Here is a 24,431-nt window from a genome sequence, read left to right on the forward strand (position 1 = left end):
TTATTCCATTTAGTGTGATTATTCACTTGGTATAATACTGATAATAAAAATGATTATGTGTCTTCAACTTCCAGTTTACAAAATACTCTTAACCTAACAGCTTATTAAATCTTTCCCAGAATCCTTTGAGATATGTATTACTACCAGCATTTTATAAATGAGAAAAAATAGTTTCAAAAGGTTTGGCCAAGGTCACAAGGCTTCTCGGTGTAAAGCCGGGACTCTTACTGTACTTTATTTCTTCTATGATACATAATATGTTAGGATGTTAATTGTTCTGCCTTTATTTCAAGTTCAAATGATTTGGCTATAAGAAATGCAAATCTAGTTTAAATACAAACTAATTATCTTTTTTCTTAAATAGTAATTGTCACCCTTCTATGACTATCATTTGAGCAAATATCAAAATTTAAATTTGTGATATTTACACATGTATATTTCAGAGATATATTTGAATATAATTTTGAGCGATGCCTTAGACTTTAGACATTTGTTTTAAAAAATAGTATTTGGGGGGCACCTGGGTGGCTCAGTCGGTTAAGCAGCCGACTTCGGCTCAGGTCATGATCTCGCACTCCGTGAGTTCGAGCCCCGCGTCGGGCTCTGTGCTGACAGCTCGGAGCCCGGAGCCTGTTTCGGATTCTGTGTCTCCCTCTCTCTGACCCTCCCCTGTTTATGCTCTGTCTTTCCTTGTCTCAAAAATAAATAAAAAATGTTTAAAAAAAATAGTATTTGGGGGTGCCTGGGTGGCTCAGTAGGTTAAACATCTGAATCTTGACCTCGGCTCAGGTCATGATCTCCTGTTCATGAGTTCAAGCCCCGCATTGGGCTCTATGCTGGCATCATGGAGCCTGCTTGGGATTTTGTCTTTTCCCTCTCTCTGCCCCTCCCCTGCTCGTGTGCGCACGTGCGCTCTCTCTCTCTCTCTCTCAAAATAAATAAACTTTAAAAATAACTCAATAAAAAAGTGTTTTGATTTTGTTATAAAATACAAATATAATATTGGAATACATGTCATCTGGTAGTGCAGTGATAAAGCGAAATACACATAGGCACACGGAGACCCCGTATGAAGAATCCCTTTGCATCTGGAACTGGGTGACCGTATATCTTCTGACATTAGGTAAAGATACACATTGTTGAGGACGTTATCCTAAGTGAAAGGGCCGGTCACAAAGTACAAATGCTGTATGATTCCGCTTGCATGAGGTGCCTAGAGTCATAAAATTCATGGAGACAGAAAGCGGGATGGTGGTTTCCAGGGTTGGTGAGAATAGGGAGGAGTTTACCCGCCACAGAGTATCAGTTTTGCGAAATGAAAAGAATTCTGGAGATGGGTGGTGGTGATGGTGGCACAACAGTGCGAATGTACTTAATACTTTCGAACTGCACGCTTAAAAGTGGTTAAGGCGGTAAGTGTTCTGTTGGGGGCGGATTAAGCGTAGGGAATCTGTAGGGCTTTTTAGTGTCCTTGGCTTTTAGCAAGTTGCCACTAGCCGGTAAGTGGAACATGATGAGAATAAAGACGGTGAACGGAATAAGGCAGATGCTGGTGATAACGGCTAAAATATTATTCCAGCACATATCCAGGTACCTTCCATGAAAGAGTTTAAAGGTGAACAGAATCCTTACCTCAGGTCCTGGAACGGGTCGGCTCTGACGAGTGGGGTCTCCACTGAATGTTCAAAAAGCGCGCCTTCAGGCCCTAAACAAAACCAGAGATGCAACTTTGTACGGAAGTCAGATAAACAGCATCAAGGAAATGAAACATGTAGTTCATATACTAAAGCACAAGTGGACTTTGAGCTTGTTGCTGAATCTGGGCAGATGGAGGCAAGAAACTGCAACTAATATACAGGAACTAATGTAACTTTTCCAGGGGGCTGAAATTATTCTCAGAGGGCACTCTTTTACAAGGAACTACAAGTCGGCAATTAGTCTTTAAGGGTGTAACAGTTACTTTCTAATATAACCACTTAGTCATGTTACAATGATGTGTGGGTATCATAATGGACATAAGTACAAGGCAGGCATAAAGCCTATCAACTGGTATGTATCATCCTTAATTTCTCCATCATCGAAATTGTCGATGCACAAATTGTGTGACCTTACTTCTGTTATTACTATTTGGCCTCAAAGTAACATTCCTCAGGACCTATTTGCATACATTACACTAGATGTTTTGTAAATGGTTTCATAAAATAACTCTCAGTAAATCTCTGTTAATTTTCAGTGTAACTATGTTTCCCTTATGTATGCATTCATATGAAGTATTCCCAACCAAGATGATATAAAAATATATCACTGGTGTAACATCTGTTTCTTGTGGAAGATAGGACATATTAGTTAGGGTCATATAATCTAATTTAAACTGGGAAAAAAAGTTCCACTATAAAATATCATTATATAAATAATGCATTTAAATAACTCTGTATAGTATGATCCTGTATAACCATTTGTGTAAGGGAAGCATAGTAATTTAAAAAGCCTAGTCTTGAGGCACCTGGGTGGCTCAGTCGGTTGGGCGTCCGACTTCGGCTCAGGTCATGATCTCGCGGTCCGTGAGTTCGAGCCCCGCGTCGGGCTCTGTGCTGACAGCTCAGAGCCTGGAGCCTGTTTCAGATTCTGTGTCTCCCTCGCTCTCTGACCTTCCCCCATTCATGCTCTGTCTCTCTCTGTCTCAAAAATGAATAAACATTAAAAAAAAATTTTATAAAAAAAAGCCTAGTCTTACAACGCTTTTTTTTTTGTTTGTTTGTTTTGTTTTTAAAAAGAATGTATCACTAAGATTAGATGTAGTAAATGGTCTGGTCATTTCCACTATAAAATGTCAATAGTTTGGATGACTCCATCTTTCTCTCCTGGAACACAGAATAATTTATGATGAATGGATATTCATATGAAGATCTGTAGTAAGACTGTGGTATAAGAGGAGTTGGAATGGTGGTGAAGAGTTCACAGAACCCATGAACTCTAGAGTTCATGGACATGACCCAACACTGACGGGGAAATTGCTCTAGGCTGCCCCATCCTTCCCTACCCATGGCTACTGTAGGTTCCTTCGGTTCAGAAATACAGACGTATTTCAGTAAGAATGCTACTGCCCAAACAGTGGATGATATATGCCTAGACACCAGTTAGGTTTTTATGTCTACCCTGATAACTATTTATTAAGATTGATTCCACATGTGCACTGAGTATTTATGGACTGAAATGAGCTTTACAAGTGGTGCAGAAACAAGAAAGATTTCCACTGGCTTCACAGCCAGACTCCCACATGGTGTCTCTACTGCCTCCGGTCCATTCTATCCTGCCACCAGTGTGAACGGCCTTTTTCCTTAATACTCCAAAGAAAATGCTTGGTAAGATAATAATGACCTCCATGATGACATATTCAATGGCAGTTTCCATCCTCATCTTTCCTCGACCCAAATTCTGGGAACACAGCCTCTCTTGGCATCGAGAAAATGGCTCCTGTGACGTTTCTCCCACCACTCTCTGCCTTCTCACACTGTCCTTTGCTGGCTATGCTTCCTTTATCTGGCAGGCTCTAATGTTGGTATCTCTCAGAACTCACTTGGCCGATGATGCCCTCATTTCTATCTCTTGTCAAGACTTGAACTCTGAGCACTAAATAGCTCACATATCCAAGAGCTGACTTGGCATATCCATTTGGCTGTTTCAGACATACCGTACATTTATGCATCTAAAACATTAATTGTCTAGTCTTTGTTTTGAAAATGTATTTTCCTCCTCAGTCTTCTCCAGTATCTAGAGAATAATGCCATCATCCAGAAACAAATATAATCTTTTGGTCTTTGATTCCCTCTCTTAATATCTGCCACCCGTTTGATCCATTGGCACGTCTTTGTATGTCAGTTCTTAATTTGGAGTCATTAGTGTCCTTCAGTGGCCAATGCTTCCACCCAGCCAGGTCACCAGCATCTACTGCCTGTTCAGTTGACATCCTCCTAAATGGTCTTACTGTTTCCTCTCTTTCCTCCAAATAATCTATTTTCCCTTGTAATAGGTTATATTGATCTTAAAATGTGTAGATCAGAAAGCACCGTTTGAAACAATTCAATGTCTTTCCATTGCATTAAAAACAAATCCGAAGTCCTTATAATGGCCAAAAAGTACTTGCATGAACTGGTTTCTCTGCATCTCACCTTATACCAGGCTTGTTTCAGGCTGAAATTCCATATGATTACAATATAAAAATCATGAAATAATATCACACAGATACACCCAAATAGAACAGTTATCCAAACAAATGTTGATTAAAATATAAAAATCATGAAATAATATCACACAGATACGCCCAAATAGAACAGTTATCCAAACAAATGTTGATCAAAATATAAAAATCATGAAATAATATCACACAGATAACCCCAAATAGAACAGTTATCAAAACAAATGTAAATGTTTTATTTTTTTTTTAATTTTTAATGTTATTTATTATTAAGAGACAGAGTATGAGTGAGGAGGGGCAGAGAGAAAGGGAGACACAGAATGTGAAGCAGGCTCCAGGCTCCGAGCTGTCAGCACAGAGTCCGACATGGGGCTCGAACTCACAAACTGCGAGATCATGACCTGAGCCGAAGTCGGACGCCCAACTGACTGAGCCACGCAGGTGCCGCAAAATGTAAATGTTTAAAACTCCTCATTAAAGACCAAAGTCTAGGGTCTTCTGGGTGGCTCAGTTGGTTGAGTGTCCAACTCTTGATTTTGGCTGAGTTTTTGATCCCAGGGTCATGACTGAGCCCTGAGTCGGGCTCCGCACTGAGCATGAAGCCTGCTTGGGATTCTCTTTCTCTATCCCTCTGCCCCCTCCCCTGCTTAGGTGCTGTCTCTCTCTCTCTCTCTAAAGCAAAAATAAAAACAAACAACCCCCCTCCCCCCCCCCAAAAAAAACCCCACAAGGTCTATTCGAATGGGTTAAAAAAATAAATTTCAGCTAAATGCCACTTTCAAGAGAAATGTAAGTCATTTAATATGAGGATTTAGGTTGGAAGGGTAATTTAAAGAGGTCATCGACTTCCTACAGGAGTTTAGAGAAGTCATTGCACTGGGAAGTGATGTTTAGCACTGATGGAATCATTCTGTGATTAAAAGGGGAATATCAACACATCTAAGAAAAGCAAAGCGGGAGCAGAAATTATTGGACCACTGAATTAATCAACCTGCAGACTTCTCATGTAAGATGATACATGTCCTTATCACTTAACCCAGATTTAATTGGGTCTTTTGTTCTTTTCAGCCGAAAGATCGTCAACTGATGGGCCAGGTTATCCGATGTCCACAGAGCTTCATTACCAAGTGTTTGGAGATCTTGGTTATGTTCTTAAAGGATATGGTGATCTATTAGCATCTTGTAGATAATCTGTCTTCATGTCTTTTTAAGGGACCTGGACTTATCACCTTTGTTTACGTCCACTTTTTCAGTTGTTGAAATCTTATTCTCCAGATCCTCAGTGGCTTTGTGAGTGACCGCAGTATTTCTCTACCATCACTTCTGACTTCATGTAATCCTGCTTAGCCACAACAGGTGCAAAGAAACGGAACTGGCTTATCACTGAATCTTGCTGTCCTCAAGAGAAATTGGATACCATTATAGGACCCTGTTTTTCTTACTAAATGTTGGGGAATGGGCCCAGCCAAGCACATCGCTGCCAAGGAATCAAAGTAGATTTTTTGCCAGAAGTCAGTTCTGGCAATAGCCTAATAAAACATTTTTTTTGAGATGAACTTTTGATGCTGCTCCAGTAATATGTTCTATAACTGGGTTAACAAAAGGGCATGCTAACTTTGGTCACTTGGTGACCAATTCTATTCTTAGGGGGAAAAATAAGACTGTTTAAACGCCGTGATCAATTTCAAACCGAGTTCATGAAATTATTTAATCTCCTCCATAAATCTGATTTAAAAACAATTCTTCAGTTCCGCAGCTGACTATAGCCTAAATGGAAATTGCTTAACACAAAACGTTGTGTAAATGTAATGGTAAAACATCTTAATTTGATACATTTATATATTGTAAGATGACTGTCATTGTAGCGATAATTAGCATCTCTGTCATGTTACCTAGTCGTCCTTTCTTTTTAGTGACTGTGAGAACCAAGTTCTAGTCTCTTAGCAGTTTCGATGATCAAACACAATAATGTTTTCTATGCTCATTCCAGTCTGCATGAGACTCTGGGGTTTATTTACTACTTGTTGCAAGTTGGTACACTTACACAACATCTGTCCTCTCCCCCGTCCCCTGGCAACTATGGTTTTATTCTTGGTTTTTATGAGTTTTGCTTTTTTTAGACTCCACATAGGACATCAGACAGTTGTTTTCCTCTGTCTTATCTCACTTAGCATAATGTGTTCAAGGTCTGTGTTGTTGCAAACGGTAGGATGTCCTTTCTCATGACTGAATAATAATACCCTATTGTATGTATACACAGCATCCTCTTTATCCATTCATCTGTTGACGGGCACTTAAGTTGTTTCCGTATCTTGGCTACTGTGAATACTGCTGCAGTAAATATGGGACTGCCTTCACGTCTTCAATATCCTGCTTTCTTTTCCTTTGGGTGTATACCCAGAAGGAGGATTGCTGCATCATATAGATACATGTTGAGTTTTTTCAGGACCCTCCATACTGTTTTCGACAGTGGTTGAGACAACTTCCATTCCCACCCACAGCGTACTCCCTTTTCTCCACATGCTCACCGATACGATACATGTTATCTCTTATTTTCTTGATGAAAGCCATTCTAACAGGTATGACGTGATATTGCATTATGGTTTTGATTTGCATTTCCTGGATGAGTATTTATGTTGAATATTTTTTCACGTACCTGTTGGACATTTGAATGTCTTCTTGGAAAAATGTCTATTGAGTTTCTTTGCCCATTTTAAAATCTTTTTTTGTTTGTTTTTGAGTTGTGTGAGTTTTTTGTTGTTCTTGCTCTTATTGATTTGTAGGAGTTATGCACTTGAACATTTTATCGTTGAGTTTTTATATATTTCAGATATGAACCCCTCCTCCGATATACGGTTTGCAAAAATTTCTCCCATTCTGTATGTTGATTTTCATTTTGTTAATTTTTTATTTTGCTGTACAGAAGCTTTCAGCTTTGTACAGTCCCTCCTGTTGAGTTTTTCTTTTGTCTGTTTGTGCTTTTGGTGTCACATCCAAACAATCTTTGCCAAGACCAATGTCGAGGAGCATCTTCTCTAAGTTTTCTCCAAGGAGGCTTAGGGCACCAGGTCTGATGTTCAAGTCTTGGATCCATTTTGAGTTAGATTTTGTGAGCGGTGTAAGACAGAGATCAAATTCATTGTTTTGTACATGTTTATCCAGTTTTCCCAACACCATTTGTTGAGGGGACTATCCTTTCCCCATTGGGTGTTCTTGGCTCCCTTGCTGAATATTAATTGAGGGCATATGTGGGGGGTTAATTCTGGGCTCTCAATCTATTCCGTTGGTCTACAGGTCTATTTTTATGCCAGTACCATACTGTTTTTATTACTATAGCTTTGTAGTACAGTTTTTAATCAGGAAATGTGATACCTCTAGTCACTCTGCCCCCCCTCAGGATTGCTTTGGCTATTAGGGGTCTTTTGTGGTTCCAAGTTTTAGGACTGTTTTTTTGTATTTCTGTGAAGAGTGCCATTGGCATATTGGTGGGCATGCTGTTGAATCTACAGATGGATTTGGATAGTATAGACTTCTCCACATTATTGACTCTTTTGATTCATGAATATGGGATGTCTTTCCATTGGTTTGTGTCTTCTTCAGTCTTCAACAAAGTCTTGTAACTTGCATTGTACAGATCGTTTACTTCCTTGGCTAAATTTATTCATAACAAAATATTTTATTGTTTTTGATGCTATTGTGAATGGGATGGTTTTCTCTACGTCTTTTTCAGATGTCTCATCGTCAGTGTATAGAGATGCAACTGATTTCTGTATGTTGATTTTACATCTTGAAACTTTACTGAAATTGCTGCTTAGTTCCAGCAGCTTTTTTGGTTGAATCCTTAGAAGATTTTCTACACAAAAAGTCATATCTTCTGCAAATGGAATCTGCTTAAGAATTAAAGAGGTTTCATTTTATTCTTGGAGTACTGAAGACAAAGGTAATGGAAAGAAACCATTTCTTTACGCAAGAGTCAAGATCAGGATTTAGCACCAGTCAGATATTTGGAGCGTACTACGTTAAATAAAGAACCACTTGATCTCTCCTCTTTAATCCTATGCTTTGGGCAGTCATGCAAGTGACCAGGAGAGAGAAAAGTGAAGCAAAGCATTTCATTTTCTTTCCCAGTCCCCAGAGTGAAATTGGCTCTGTCTCTCCTATCAGTCCTCTTTCCTTGGCTCTCAGCCGCTGCTGCTTCTGCTCCAGGAAACTCCAAAGGCTACCTGGAGTGGATCCATTTAAAACAAGACCAAACTTTTATAGTAAGTAGTGGAAGGAAGCTTTAATGGAAACTGATCTTTAAAAATTAATGTTTATAAAAATATGCTTATTGTATTTTATATTTAACAAAACTTAGTTCTAACTATAACTACGAATTCACAGAAAATAAACAAAGAATAACTCAAGTTTTGTCCTGCGGTGCACTTTTTCCAACACAGTTGGAATGATATGATGGCTGTATTAATTTTCTATTTCTGTGTCACAAATTGTGACAAACTTCACTGCTTAGAACAGTAACCACTTGTTAGCTCACAGTCCTTTGGTCAGAAGTCTTACCCAGTGGGCTTGGTTGGATTTTATGCTCAAGGCATCACGAGGGCAAAGTCAAGGAGTCAGCCACGCAGTGCTCTTTTCTGGAGTCTCCGGGTAAGAATCTTGTTCCGAGCCCAGTCAGGCTGTTGGCAGAAGAGAGTTCCACGTGGTTTTAGGGGTGAGGCCCTATTTTCCCACTGCCAGCCTAGCACCTAAGATTCTAAAAGGCGCCACATTTCCTGTCACATGGCCCTCTCCGTCTTCATATAGCAACAGAGAACCCTTTTAGCACTTCAAATTCTCTGGTTTCCCTGTATACCACCAGTCAGGGAAAACTCTCTGCTTATAAAGAACCCATGTGATTAGAGTAGGCCATCGAGAATGGATCCTCAGGTAGACGCACTCCCTTTTGCCACAGAAATAACATAATCACGGGAGTGATATCTTATCATATTCACAGCTTCCTCCCACGCTCAGAGGTGAGGGAATTTTACAAAGGCAAGGTCGCTGGGGGTCTCATTCTTAGAATTTTGCCTACCACAGCGACACAACATGACATTGTTCACAAGGTTTACAGAGGCAGTAAAACCATCGTGACAGTCAAACTGATGGCACTGCCACGCTTCCCAAAGGTGAATAATGTCATCTTTTGACCATAAGTAACATTATTGATCTTTGGAGTACCCGCCAGGTCACCTTCTTGGTTCACTTTCACTTCTTCAGCGGCTGGCAAGTCTGACTTCCCAGGTCTTCTTTTGTTACTGGTTTTGTCAGTGGCTCCAGTATTTCTGTACCACTTTTGACTTCTGGGAGCCCTGCATCTTTTGCAAGAGTCACAATCGAATTTCACGACCAATCTGTCTCTGCCTGGTTGCGCTCTGTCCACTGTCCTCCAGTCAGCGGAAGACCCGGGGTAGAGATGTGTGCGGCTGTATGTATCGTGAAGTGCGAACAGGTGAGACATGAGCCAGGTCACATGGCTGTTCCGTGAGCAGCCGGGACTGGAACTCGGTCTGGCTCTCAGAGCGTCATCCACTCTTATTTTTAACAATCGTCTATTAATAGCCCTTCACACTCTACACTCTGTTCAGAACGATGAATCTTACTTTTTCTTCCGGACAACCTCTAGAGATTTCTCTAGGACCACCTCAAATCCCTCTTTCCTTGAGAAACCCTGTCTGACCTACTCTGTGTCTCTTCCCATCACACTCTGGCACAACTGACGTCCTTGTCTAGGCTGCTTCTGTAGCCCTTGGCCCAAACATCTATTACAATCCTTAGCAGACTGTGTCCAACCAATTAATTTGTGGTAACAGCTCTCCAGTTAAAATATAAACGTCATGTGAAAGGAAGTGTGTCTTAATTATTTTGTACTATAGGCATTTAGCTTCATTTCTAGCTGGCAACACACAGGAAGGCAACGTGAATATAAGTCCAGAGAAACGGCGTAGGGTTAAGTTAGACAGATGGTCCTCAACCAGAGGTGATTTTGCAACGCCGTCATCCTTCCGAAAAGTTTTGGCGATGTTTGGAGACATTTTGGTTATCATAACTCCCAGGGAAAGAACGCTACTGGATTGATGGCTGAAGGTCAGGGATGCTGCTGAATACGCTGCACTGCACAGATACCCCCACACATATACCAAAGATATTATCCAGCCCAAAACGTCAGTAGTGTTGAGGCTGAGAAAGTTTAAGTTATATGACACAGGGAGGGAATCAGACCTTAGAAAAAAACAAGGAGAGAAGTCAGAATTGTACGACTCCTTGCATTGCTTTAACTGCAAATTTAGGGAAGCTAAGAACATACTGAAAAGCTGAGAAGAGTCAAGGTCTGGGTCGAAATGTCACTGTTCATGCAGTCACCGCTCCTGGCTGCCCTGGTGAGGAGAACTCCATATTGTTTTAAAGGCATAATGACAAGGAAAGTATTCAGAAATTACAGGTACAATATATTTGCTTCAGTTAGTTTCACTGGGGAGCAGAGGGGCTTAGAAGAAAACCATACAAGACAAAAATAATTATGAAAAAGAAGAAGAACATAACTTATCTTTAAAAAGGCTAACTTAAAGTCGCCTGAGTGGGTCAGTGGGTTAAGCGTCTGACTCCTGGTTTCAGCTCAGGTCATGATCTCACAGTCTGTGAGATCGAATCCCACATCAGGGTCTGTGCGGGCAGCGTGGAGCCTGCTTGGGATTCTCTCTCTCTGCCCCTCCTGTGTGTGCGAACTCCCCCCCCCAAATAATAAAAAGAAATTAAAGAAATTAAAAAATAAATACAAAGGCTAACTTAAATGTGTGTGCCAGAGAGAGCATCTATCTGGTACCAACAGGTTTTTCCCACTGACTCCGGTCAGATTAGTGTAGGGAGTGGTTCTCAGCCTGTGGTCCCTGGAACAGCAGCATTACCTGACAACTCGTAGGAAATGCAGATTTTCATGTCCCATTCCACACCTGCTGAATCAGAAACTTGGGGAATGAAGCCCAACAATATATATTTTAATAAGCCCTCCAGGTGATTGATACATGTATGCAGGTAATAAATAATATAGGTGCTTATCAATTTTTTTCACCTCTTCCACTAAAATTAACATCAAGGCCTGCAAGGAGTCCTACGCTAAGAAAAATTTCACTTAAGGGATGCCCTGTGTAGGATGGCTTGGGGTTGTAGCAATCTCTCCTGTTTTTTAGGCTGTTTTCCCTACAGATTTCATTGCCCTGCAGTGCCATAATACTTTATCAAGACCTCTGCTGTCCTCTGTATATACTGATCCACTTAATTTAGCAATGTTAGTATGGTAGGGATCATCAATCCACTTTGAAAAATGAGGAAACAGCCAAAAGAGATCAACTTGCCTGAGGTTATGTGGCTAGTAATTGTTGAGACAGGAACAGAATCTAGATCTAAAAAGCCAATATGCTTTGTACTAGCAATAGTAGAGTTCTTTTTCTTTTTTTTTGAAGTTTATTTATTTATTTTTGAGGGTAGGGGAGGGTATTTTGAGGGTAGGGCAGAGGAGGGGCGGGAATCTCAAGCAGGCTTCCCACTGTCAGCCTGGAGCCTGACACAGGGCTTGAACTCATGAACTAAGAGATCATGACCTGAGTCAAAATCAAGAGTCAGACACTTAACTGACTGAGCCACCCAGCACCCCTGAGATTTCTGATGACTGAGGCACTTGGACTTTCTAGCCATTTCTTTATTAGGAAACAATCAATGTCCTTTAAATAGATTTCCTAATGTCCTTTATTTTAGTAAGAAAACCACAGACCCTATTGCCTTAGTATATGCTGCAACATAGGTATGATTCTTGTAGTTTGTTTTGTTAGGAGTTACACACTACACAAGACTTTATACTAGGGTTGAGTCTGCTTCTATGTTTTCTTTGTTAGTTTTTAAAATTAATTTTTTTAAATTTATATCCAAATTAGTTAGCATAGAGTGCCACAATGATTTCAGGAGTAGATTCCTTAGTGCCCCTTACCCATTTAGCCCACCCCTCCTCCCACAACCCCTCCAGTAACCCTCTGTTTGTTCTCCATATTTATGAGTCTCTTATGCTTTGTCCCCCTCCCTGTTTTTATATTATTTTTGTTTCCCTTCCCTTATGTTCCTCCGTTTTGTCTCTTAAAGTCCTCATATGAGTTAAGTTATAGATATTTGTCTTTCTCTGACTAATTTCGCTTAGCATAATACCCTCCAGTTCTATCCACGTGGTTGCAAATGGCAAGATTTCATTCTTTTCGATTGCCGAGTAATACTCCATTGAATGTATGTATATACCACACTTTCTTTATCCGTTCATTTATCGATGGACATTTGGGTTCTTTCCATACTTTGGCTATTGTTGATAGTGTTGCTATAAACATGGGGGTTCATGTGTCCCTTCGAAACAGTACACTTGTACCCCTTGGATGAATACCTAGTAGTGCAGTTGCTGGGTCACAGAGTAGTTCTATTTTTAATTTTTTGAGGAACTTCCATACTGTTTTCCAGAGTGGCTGCACCAGCTTGCGTTCCCACCAACAATGCAAAAGAGATCCTCTTTCTCCACATCCTCGCCAACATCTGTTGTTGCCCGAGTTGTTAATGTTAGCCATTCTGACAGGTGTGAGGTGATATCTTATTGTGGTTTTGATTTGTATTTCCCTGATGCTGAGTGATGTTGAGCATTTTTCATGTGTCGGTTGGCCATCTGGATTTCTATTTGGAGAAGTGTCTATTCATGTGTTTTGCCCATTTCTTCACTGGATTGTTTTTTGGGTGTTGAGTTTGATAAGTTCTTTATAGATTTTGGATACTAACCCTTTATCTGATATGTTGTTTGCAAATATCTTCTCCCATTCTGTTGGTTGCCTTTTAGTTTCCTGATTGTTTCCTTCCCTGTGCAGAAGCTTTTTATTTTGATGAGATCCCTATGGTTCATTTTTTGCTTTTGTTTCCCTTGCCTCCAGAGACGTGTTGAGTAAGAAGTTGCTACGGCCAAGATCAAAGAGGTTTTTGCCTGCTTTCGACTCGAGGATTTTGATGGCTTCCTGTCTTACATTTAAGTATTTCATCCATTTTGAGTTTATTTTTGTGTATGGTGTGAGAAAGTGGTCTAGGTTCATACTTCTGCATGTCGCTGTGCAGTATTCTCGGCACCACTTGCTGAAGAGACTATCTTTTTTCCATTGGATACCCTTTCCTGCTTTGTCAAAGATTAGTTGGCCATACGTTTGTGGGTCCATTTCGGGGTTCTCTATTCTGTCCCACTGATCTGAGTGTCTGTTCTTGTGCCAGTACCATACTATCTTGATGATTACAGCTTTATTGTATAGCTTGAAGTCGGATTGTGATGCCTCCTGCTTTGGTTTTCTTTGTCAAGATCGCTTTGGCTATTCGGGGTCTTTTCTGGTTCCATACAAATTTTAGGATTATGTGTTCTAGCTCTGTGAAGAATGATGGTGTTATTTCGATAGGGATTGCGTTGAATATGTAGATTAATTTGGGTAGTATCAACATTTTAACAATATTTGTTCTTCCTATCTAGGAGCATGGAATCTTTTTCCATTTTTTTGTGCGTCTTCTTCAATTTCTTTCATAAGCTTTCTACAGTTTTCAGTGTATAGATTTTTCACCTCTTTGGTTAGATTTATTCCCAGGTATTTTATAGTTTTTCGTGCAACTGTAAATGGGATCGATTCCTTGATTTCTCTTTCTGTTGCTTCACTGTTGGTGTATAGGAATGCAATGGATTTCTGTGCATTGATTTTATATCCTGCAACTTTGCTGAATTCATGAATCAGTTCTAGCAGTTTTTTTGGTGGAATCTTTAGGGTTTTCCATATAGAATATCATGTCATCTGCAAAGAGTGAAAGTTTGACCTCTTCCTGGCCGATCTGGATGCCTTTTGTTTCTTTGTGTTGTCTGATTGCAGAGGCTAAGACTTCCAATACTATGTTGAATAACAGTGGGGAGAGTGGACATCCCTGTCTTGTTCCTGACCTTAGAGGGAAAGCTCTCAGTTTTTCCCCATTGAGGATGATATTAGAGTTGGGTTGTTCATATATGGCTTTTATGATCTTTAAGTATGATTGTTCTATCCCTACTTTCTTGAGGGTTTTTTTTTTTCCAGAAAGGATACTGTATTTGGTCAAATGTTTTCTCTGCATCTATTGAGAGGATCATATGGTTCTTGTCCTTTCTTTTATTGATGTGATGAATCATGTTAATTGTTTTGTGGATACTGAACCAGCCCTGCATCCCAGGTATAAACCCCACTTGGTCGTGGTGAATAATTTTTTTAATGTATTGTTGGAGCCAGTTGGCTACTATCTTGTTGAGGATTTTTGCATCCATGTTCATCAGGAAATTGGTCTATAGTTCTCCTTTTTAGTTGGGTCTCTGTCTGGTTTTGGAATCAAGGTAATGTTGGCTTCATAGAATGAGTTTGGTAGTTTTCCTTCCATTTCTATTTTTTGGAACAGCTTCAAGAGAATAGGTGTTAACTCTTACTTAAATGTTTGGTAGAATTCCCCTGGAAAGCCATCTGGCCCTGGACTCTTGTTTTTTGGGAGATTTTTGATTACTAATTCGATTTTCTTACTGGTTATGGGTCTGTTCAAATTTTCTATTTCTTCCTTTTTCAGTTTTGGTAGTGTATATGTTTCTAGGAATTTGTCCATTTCTTCCAGATTGCCCATTTTATTGGCTTATAATTGCTCATAATATTCTCTTATTAATGTTTTTATTTCTGCTGTGTTGGTTGTGATCTCTCCTCTTTCATTCTTGATTTTATTTATTTGGGTCTTTTTCTTCTTGATCAAACTGGCTAGTGGTTTATCAATTTTGTTAATTCTTTCAAAGAACCAGCTTCTGGTTTCACTGATCTGTTCTACTGGTTTTTGGTTTCAATAGCATTAATTTCTGTTCCAATCTTTATTATTTCCTCTCTTCTGCTGGTTTTGGGTTTTATTTGCTGTTCTTTTTCCAGCTCCTTAAGGCATAAGGTTAGGTTGTGTATCTGAGATCTTTCTTCCTTCTTTAGGAAGGCCTGGATTGCTATATACTTTCCTCTTAGGACCGTCTTTGCTGTGTCCCAGAGGTTTTGTGTTGTGGTGTTATTTTCATTGGCTTCCATAACTTTTTAATTTCCTCTTTAACATCTTGGTTAGCCCATTCATTCTTTAGTAGGATGTTCTTCAGATTCCAAGTATTTGTTACCTTTCCAAATTTTTTCTTGTGGTTGATTTAGAATTTCATAGCATTGTGGACTGAAAATATGCGCAATATGATCTCAATCATTTTTTACTTACTTAGGGTGATTTGTGTCCCAGTATATGGTCTATTCTGGAGAACGTTCCACGTGCACTGGAGAAGAATGTATATTCTGGTGCTTTAGGATTAAATGTTCTGAATATATCTGTTAAGTCCATCTGGTCCAGTGTGTCATTCAAAGCCATGGTTTCCTTCTTGATATTTTGATTAGATGATCTGTCTATTGCTACGAATGGGGTGTTGAAGTCTCCTACTATTATGGTATTACTATCAACGAGTTTCTTTATGTTTGTGATAAAGTGATTTATATATTTGGGTGCTGCCACATTTGGCGCATAAATGTTTACAATTATTAGGTCTTCTTGGTGGATAGACCCCTTGATTTTGATATAATGCTCTTCTGCATTTCTTGATACAGTCTTTATTTTAAAGTCTAGATTGTCTGATATAAGTATGGCTACTCCAGTTTTCTTTTGTGACCATTAGCATGATAGATGGTTCTCCATCCCCTTACTTTCAATCTGAAGGTGTCTTTAGGTCTAAAGTGGGTCTCTTGTAAACAGCATATAGATGGATCTTGTTTTCTTATCCTTTCTGTTACCCTATGTCTTTTGATTGGAGCCCTGAGTCCATTGACGTTTAGAGTGAGTACTGAAAGGTATGAATTTATTGCCATTATGTTGCTTGTAGAGTTGGAGTTTCTGGTGGTGTTCTTTGGTCCTTTCTAATCTTCATTTCTTTTGGTCTTTATTTATTTATGCATTTATTTTTTCATCTTTTCTCCCCTCAGAGAATTCCCCTTAAAATTTCTTGCAGGGCTGGTTTAGTGGTCACAAACTCCTTTAATTTTTGTTTGTCTGGGAAAGTTTTTATCTCTCCTTCTGTTTTGAATGACAGCCTTGCTGGATAAAGAACTCTTGGCTGCATATTTTTCTGATTCAGCACATTGAATATATCCTGCCACTCCTTTCTCACCTGCCAAGTTTCAGTGGATAGGTCTGCTGCAAATCTGATCTGTCTTCCCTTGTAGATTAAGGACTTTTTTTCCCTTGCTGCTTTCATGATTCTCTCTTTGCCTGAGTATTTTGTGAATTTGACTATGATATGCCTTGTTGATGGTCGGTTTTGTTGAGTCTAATGGGGGTCCTCTGTGCTTCCTGGATTTTGATGACTGTCTTTCCCCAGGTTAGGAAAGTTTTCCGCTATGATTTGCTCACATAACCCTTCTATACCTATTTCTCTCTCTTCCTCTTCTGGGACGCCTATGATTCTGATGTTCTTTTTTAATGAGCCACTGATTTCTCTAATTCTTAAATCATGCTCTTTTGTCATAATCTCCCTCTTTTTTTCTGCTCCGTTATTCTCTGTAACTTTGTCTTCTATATCACTGATTCTCTGTTCTGCCTCATCCATCCTTGCCACCGTGGCATCCATTCGTGATTGCAGCTCAGTTATAGCATTTTTTATTTCATCCTGACTAGTTTTTTTTTCTTTTATCTCCACAGAAAGGGATTCTAATCTATTTTTGACTCCACCTAGTATTCTTATTATCGTGATTCTAAATTCTGGTTCAGACATCTTGCTTGTATCTGCGTTGGTTAAGTCCCTGGCTGTTGTTTCTTCCTGCTCTTTCTTTTGGGGTGAATTCTTTCATTTTGTCATTTTGAAGGAAAAGGAATTAATGAGGTAGAAAAAATTAAAATTAAAAAATTACACACACACACACACAAATTGAATAAATGATGCTAGAGACTAGGTGTGTTTTGGTCTGGGTGTTGAAAGGGGCTTGAAAGATTAGAGAAAAAGGGGTAAAGAAGAAAAAAAAAGGAAATCGTGAAAATTTGAAAAAATGAATACACTGAAGTAGACTAAAATGAAATGATGGAAGTAAAATAGAATTTGAAAAAATTTACACAAAAGTAAAAAATATAGTAAAAACAAAGAAAAGTATTTTAAATGAAAATTGAAAATAAAAATGAATTTTTTCTCTTTCTGTATTCAAGAAAAAGAAAACAAATGAAAAAGAGAAAAAAAGAAAAATAAAGAAAAGTGAAGAGATGGATCTGCTAACAGACTGAAATACGACTGGAATTACTTCATTTTCCCCTAGAAGTCAGACTATGAAGCACTTTATAATCCATAAACCAAGGAGGCAGTGAGACTTCTAGTCTTGAAGAGCGAGGTTGGCCCAGTTGGGCGGGCTCAGTGTAATGTCTCCGTTCTCCACTAGATGGCGCTGCTAGCCTACTGGGGTGGATTGTTGTGGCGCTTGTAGGTGCATATGCGCATGCACAGAAGCAGTGAAAATGGCGTCACCCAGCTACCCAGTCTCTAGTATCGGAAGTCTGTTCTTCCCAATCAGCAATCACACACCCGTCCTCTGTCTTCAGCTCTTGTCCACTCCCCGGTTTTCCACTGTCTGTGACCAGGCCCCAGGCAGTACCTCTTTTCCGAGTTTTATCTCAGATGCGGTTGTTTTCCCTGGCCTCTTACTTCCGAAGGACTGCGGCTTTGACCCATTCCGCCCCTCTGTGGGAGGGTCTCACCGAGCAATGGCAGGAACGTTTGTGGGACCCTGCTGCTGCCGATGCCCAGAGACTGCGGCTGTGTGCCAGCCCGCCCCAGAAAATGTTCGAGAGGCTTTTCAGGGATTACCGACAATCACAACACACACCTGGCACCAGGCTTCACCCTTAACGATCTTGTTCCAGCACCAGCGAATGCGGCCATTCTCTGGGGTCTGCTGGGCCCAGGTTGCCTCACAGCCTCTACCAAATCTCCTTCCAGCAGTGGAACCGCTTTTCCCCATGTGGCCCGAGAACCGCTCAGATCCCACTCTGCTCCTGGGGATTCGTCCTTCCCACCAAAGCACCGCCAGGTATGGAGCTGCGGAGTTGCAGCTTGTTTACAAGCTTGTTTACCGTCCCCTTGTTTACAGTCTTAATGGAATTTAAACCCTCTCCTTTCTCCCTTTTTAGTTTAGTCCCTGTGGCTGTTTCCAATTTTCCACTTTCTCTCCAGCTGTTTTTGGCAGGGAGTGCTTTTCCCGTATTCTCCCCACTGTCTCCGTCCTCTCTCCACATGCAAAAGCAGCTCTCTGCCCTCCGTGGCTTCTCTCTCCCCAAGTTCTCCTCTCCGCACCGCATACCTGCTGAATTCTGTGGTTTAGGTTGTACATATTGTTGTGTTAATCTTCAGATCAGTTTTCTAGGTGTGCAGGATGGTTTAGTGTTGGTCTGGCTGTGTTTCATGGACGCAAGACACACAAAAAACTTCCATGCTGTTCTGCCATCTTGGGTGCCTCCTGAGTCTGCTTCTTAAGGCAGTTTTCATTTATGAGTATTGGTAATAATGTGTGAGAGAATAAGGTTGCCATTGTTTTTCAGAATAGTACAGAAAAGTGCTGGGATGAATTTAACTACTGTCTTTCTCATTACATTTTTATAGAAGCTCAGCAGGTAAATTTCACACATGTTCTGGACATTTTTTTTTCACAAAATTGCTTTTTTTCAGTCCTAAAAGTGATTCTTATAAGAATCCCACCCAATCTTTATTTCCAAGAGAGACAATTTTTTTGTAGCAATAGAAGGACTCCAAGTGCTTGATACAATGAGAATAAAAGAAACTCTGGACAAGGTTCTTTTGCAAAACCATACGGAAAAGAGATACTTGAATATCATACAGACGACAGAGGAATTTATAAGTCTTTGGGTTACCCTAATTGGAAAGAGATAAAGGGTAACAATATGGTGGAAGAAAAGAGTAAGCAAAGATTTATGAGGAGGATTTCATTCTTCCAGGAGAGTATCAAGAATTAAAAAAACAAACATTACGAAGAAGAGTCAACAAATTCAACTACTTTTTCTTACCTGCCTGACAATTTCCAGAGTAAACTTGCCAAAAGTAAAATATGCTTTTGTGGAAGTGTATTCTACGGGATTTTGTTTTTCTCAAGAGTTCCTACGTATAAATGGATAAAGAAAATGTGATATTTATATATGCAATGGAATATAACTCAGCCATAAAAAGAAGGAAATCTTGCCATTTGCAACAATATGGATGGACCATGAGGGAATTATGCTAAGTGAAGTCAGTCAGAGAAAGACAAATACTGTGTGATCTTACGTACATGTAGAATCTAAAAAAGAAACCAAACTCAGAGATACAGAGAACATACTGATGGTTGTCAGAGGCAGGAGATGGGGTTGGGCAAAATGGGTGAAGGGCATCAAAAGGGACAAACTTCTAGTTATAAAATATCCCTAAGTCCTAGGGATATGATGTACAGCATGGTGACTAGAGTTAACAATGCCGTATTGGATATTTGAAAGTTGCTAAGAGAATAGATCTTGAATCTAACATAACACGAATCACTGAATTCTACTACCAACATTTATTGCACTACATGGTGACTGACTAAAAGTTTTTAAAAAATAAACAGATAAAGAGCACTACATTAAAGAACCTATATTCACACACACACACACACACACACACAAACATTGTATGTTAACTACACTGCAATTAAAATAAAAAAGTAAAAGTTCTTGTCACTAGAAAAAAACTTCCGTGTGGTGATCGACATTAACTAGACTTACCGGGGGACCATTTCACAATATATACAGATATCAAATCATTATGTTGTTCACCTGAAACTAATGTTATCTATGGATTATATCTCAATTAAGGAAAACGTTATCACACACCTGTTACTCGAAGTTTATCTGTACCAACCACAACTTCCTTTTCATCGACAGTAAAGAGTGGCTTGCCATCCTTGGAGTTGATCTGGAAGTGTTGACTCTGGACCTCTACCATTTTGGGACCTGCACGAGTCATTAAAACAGTTTATTAAGAAGTGTTTACTATACGTAGTGTCAAAATCTCTTTTTACACAGGCCACATCACCCAGCAATACCAAATTACTAAATATATAAAATCCGTTACCAACAGTATTTTTTAAAAATTTTGCAATCAAACTTTTTACGTTCTGAGCCTAAATCTATGATATTATTAAAATTAATTTATGTCGAATACATGCTAATCTACAAAGCACAAATGTATGGAGGTGCTGAATCACTCACTAGGTTGTACACCTGACCCAAAGGTAGCCCTGTTTGTCAACTATACTCAAATTAAAAAAAAAATTAAAAAGAACAAGAAAGTGTTAATCTATGTCACATAAAAGAATAAGTCATTTAAAAGTGAAGTTTTTCAAGTTAAAACTAGCCAAAAATAACATAATTTGTCTACTCAGCTTATGTAAATTTGTAATCTTTTGAGTATTAGCCAACTAAGGATTTTGCATTCTGAGACGTGAGGTTTGCGAAAGACCATTTTTATCTAATGTTTACTTTTGAGAGAGAGCGTGAGTGGGGGAAGGGCAGAGAGAGGGGGACAGAGGATCCAAAGCGGGCTCTGCACGGACAGCAGCCAGCCCCACGCGGGGCTCAAACTCAGGAACCGCAAGATCATGACCTGAGCCAAAGTTGGACGCTCAACCGACTGAGCCACCCAGGCGCCCCATGAATGACCATTTCAAGAGTGGCGCACTGGGGCGCCTGGGTGGCTTGGTCGGTTAAGCGTCCGACTTCGGCTCAGGTCATGATCTCACAGTCCGTGGGTTCGAGCCCCGCGTCGGGCTCTGTGCTGACAGCTCAGAGCCTGGAGCCTGCTTCTGATTCTGTGTCTCCCTCTCTCTCTGACCCTCCCCCATTCATGCTCTGTCTCTCTGTCTCAAAAATAAATAAACGTTAAAAAAAAAAATTAAAAAAAAAAAAGAGTGGCTCACTTTCAAAGCATAAGAGACTCTTAAAAACAGAGAACAAACTGAGGGCTGATGGGGGGTGGGAGGGAGGGGAGGGTGGGTGATGGGTATTGAGGAGGGCACCTTTGGGGATGAGCACTGGGTGTTGTATGGAAACCAATTTGACAATAAATTTCATATTTAAAATAAAATAAAAATAAAATAAAATAAAATAAAATAAAATAAAATAAAATAAAATAAAATAAAATAAATAAATTTGAAATCTAAAAAAGAAAAAAAAAAGAAAAAAGAATGGCTGACTTTAATGGCCAAAGCCAGCCCAGAAGATGAATCCTACTCAGATTCCCTTATGGCGTTTTTGTCATTCTCTTCACTCCCTCCTTCTTTGTATTTCAGTGACAACAGCAACACTTTCCCGTCCCAGTTTCATCTCCTTAGGTGAGCTGTGGACTCACTGCTTTAGACTCCCTTTAGACTCACAAGGTTTGGGGAGTGTTCCCACGTGCCCGGGGACCGGGGATGCTGTGCCCTCAAGAGCATATGCGACCTTGTTCCATCTCCCTTGCCCACACTCAGGCATTCACCATTTTACGTCTCTTAATTCTTTGTGTTTCCAATCTTTCTAACCCTGGAGCATAACGGATTAATCTCTCCAGGACATAGCTCCGAGCATTCGCTCAAGGAACTACACGCGGTCCCTAATCCTTCTGTAGGTTTGCTTTATATTCTTGTCCGGGAGAGTAAATGTACTGAGAAAATGGATATCTTACAGTCTTTGAGTGTGTGTTCCTGTATCACTCCCACTACTCATTAAAGTTGAGGGATACCTAACTAGAAATTAAATAGAAGCTCTTCAGTGAATACATTAAACAGTGTTGGATATGGTCACCAACGTATTCTTACGTTATTTCATGAATCAATACTGCAAAAGCCTTCATTTACCTATGTCTGTGTGTATGTGTAGGACAGTTATAAAGTGGACCACATTTCTCTATCTTTCCTCTATGTCTTAATCTTCTTTCTCTTAAGGAAACCTGACTTTATTTTTTGGATGGTGGCCTGTATTTTTGCTCATCTGCACTTTCACCCAGACTCAGTCACTCAGGGGTTCGGTGGCACCATTTATCTCTTCTGGATCACGGATATACCTTAGACATTTATCATATAAGTACTGATTTGCATTAAATGATGAATATTGAGTTATCTGAATTTAAAATTGAGAGGGGGAAAAAAACCTGGAATAATTTCTCCAGTAAGACTTCACTGTTTAGCTTACTGGAGACTCATATCACAGTTCTAGGGGGCTTGATTAAGTAAAAAGGGTTAAACGACATGATTTTTTTTTTCTGTAACCATTGTTTCACATACGGTGACGAAATGTTCAACGAGTTTAGTTGCATAATTTTCATGAGTAGGGAAACCATATAAACCCTTACTCAAGTCCAAGTAAATGCAGGGGCGCCTGGGTGGCTCAGTCAGTTAAGCGTCTGACTTTGGCTCAGGTCATGATCCCATGGTTTCTGAGTTTAAGCCCCGCATCGGACTCTGAACTGACAGTGTGGAGCCTATTTGGAATTCTCTTCTCTCTCTCTCTCTCTCTCTCTCTCTCTCTCTCTAAAAAATAAAGATACAAACTTAAGAAAAAGAAAATGCAAAAATATGACTCTTGATCATAGGGTCATGAGTTTGAGCCCCACGTTGGGTGTAGAGATTACTAAAAATAATAATAATAATAATAATAATAATAATAATAATAATAATAAACTTTAAAAAATGTAAAAAACTGAGTGTACCACTCAGCACATATTTATGGCATTTTTTTTATGTTCAAGGTTTTGTGCTAAGAACCTTGGATATATAAACAAGTGGGATATAGCTCACAACTTAGTGCACTGAAAAGCGAAGCATATAAACCTTAGTTTCAGGACAAATTGGTAAGCGCTATGATACAAGCATGGGCAGTGTTTAATGAGAACCCGGGATCCATGGTCTGTCCTTGTGGGTCAGGAATGGCACCCTGGGGAAATGATGTCTGAGCTGACCTTGAAGAAAGACTTTCCATTTCCCTGATGAAGGGAGAATGAGGCATGCCAGGTAGAGGGAAATACTAGAGGAAAGGCTCAGAAGTGAATAGAATTCCGTCTTCATTTTATTAAAAACAAGGAGGCATCGAATGTTAACTTTAAACACGTTTCCACTTCAGAAAACATCATTCCCTAGCCCATAACCACAGGGATAATCATCTCTTAAAATAACTGAGTTTCTAATTAATCTTTTAAATTTTATTAATATTCTACTTGTTTTTATGAACCTCACTGAACACTGATTAGAGCCAAGCAAATAATCTTCTTCTGCAGTGGAGCTAAGAGATGAAATTCAAACTCTACCTTGGTGGTAAAAAAAACAAGAGCTATCTGGTAAAGGAAAATTTTTAACGAGCGGCTTTGGTACAAAGAAGGAAATGAAAAATGAAAGAAATAAATAAAGGACGGTTTTAGGACCTGACTAATTAAGTTTGTGAAACTGGCCGAAGGGTTTTCTCCGGTGAAAATACAACCAAGTTTTTCCTGACATACAGAATCCCTGACAGCTTCGATTGCATGTGTGATTCCCTCCTCACCCCTCTGCCTCAGTCCCGGCCCCCCAGCCTCTTCCCAGGCAGCCGGGCAGGGAGCCAGTCTATTTCGGCCTTATGCTTCCTCTATTTCTTTTGGCCACAAATGAGCAAACACATGTATCTTTCCTTCTAGCCCTTTCCTACTTCCATGAAGGGTAGCCTACAATAGGTAAGCTTCTGCACTTTACTTTTATCGCTTACAAATATGCCCCGGGAGTTACTCCGAATCAATTCATAGGCGTCTTCCTTATTCTTTTTAACAGATGCATGGTATTCACGCGAATGCACTGTGGTTATTCAACAGTTCACCCGTACATCTGGATATTTAAGTAGTTTTTGAAGTTTCTTTCAAAATGTTTATTTTTGGGAGAGAGGGCGAGTGAGTGCATGCTATTGGGGGAGGGGCAGAGAGAGAGGAAGACAGAGGATCCAAAGCGGGCTCTGGGCTGTCAGCGCAGAGCCCAGTGCGGGGCTCAAACCCATGAGCCAGGAGATCGTGACCTGAGCCGAAGTCAGGTTGAGCCACCCAGGTGCCCCTGCCTCTTTGTCTTTTTTTGTG

General features: G+C 39.8%; 1 protein-coding gene across 9 annotated transcripts in view; it reads right to left on the reverse strand.

Annotated features, from left to right (window-relative positions):
- The window catches only part of SGCG (sarcoglycan gamma), a 226,100-nt gene that overhangs the window by 16,791 nt on the left and 184,878 nt on the right, over positions 1 to 24,431 (reverse strand). For all 9 annotated transcript variants that reach the window (XM_060637549.3, XM_078447255.2, XM_081795523.1 and 6 more), the window contains 2 exons: positions 20,195 to 20,314; positions 1,633 to 1,705 (listed from right to left, as the gene is read on the reverse strand). In XM_060637549.3, coding sequence (XP_060493532.1) covers positions 1,633 to 1,705; positions 20,195 to 20,314 — 193 coding nt within the window. The remainder of the gene's footprint in view (positions 1 to 1,632; positions 1,706 to 20,194; positions 20,315 to 24,431) is intronic.

Source organism: Panthera onca, chromosome A1, assembly GCF_046562875.1.
Source record: "Panthera onca isolate mPanOnc1 chromosome A1, mPanOnc1 haplotype 2, whole genome shotgun sequence".
Taxonomy (NCBI): Eukaryota; Metazoa; Chordata; class Mammalia; order Carnivora; family Felidae; genus Panthera; species Panthera onca.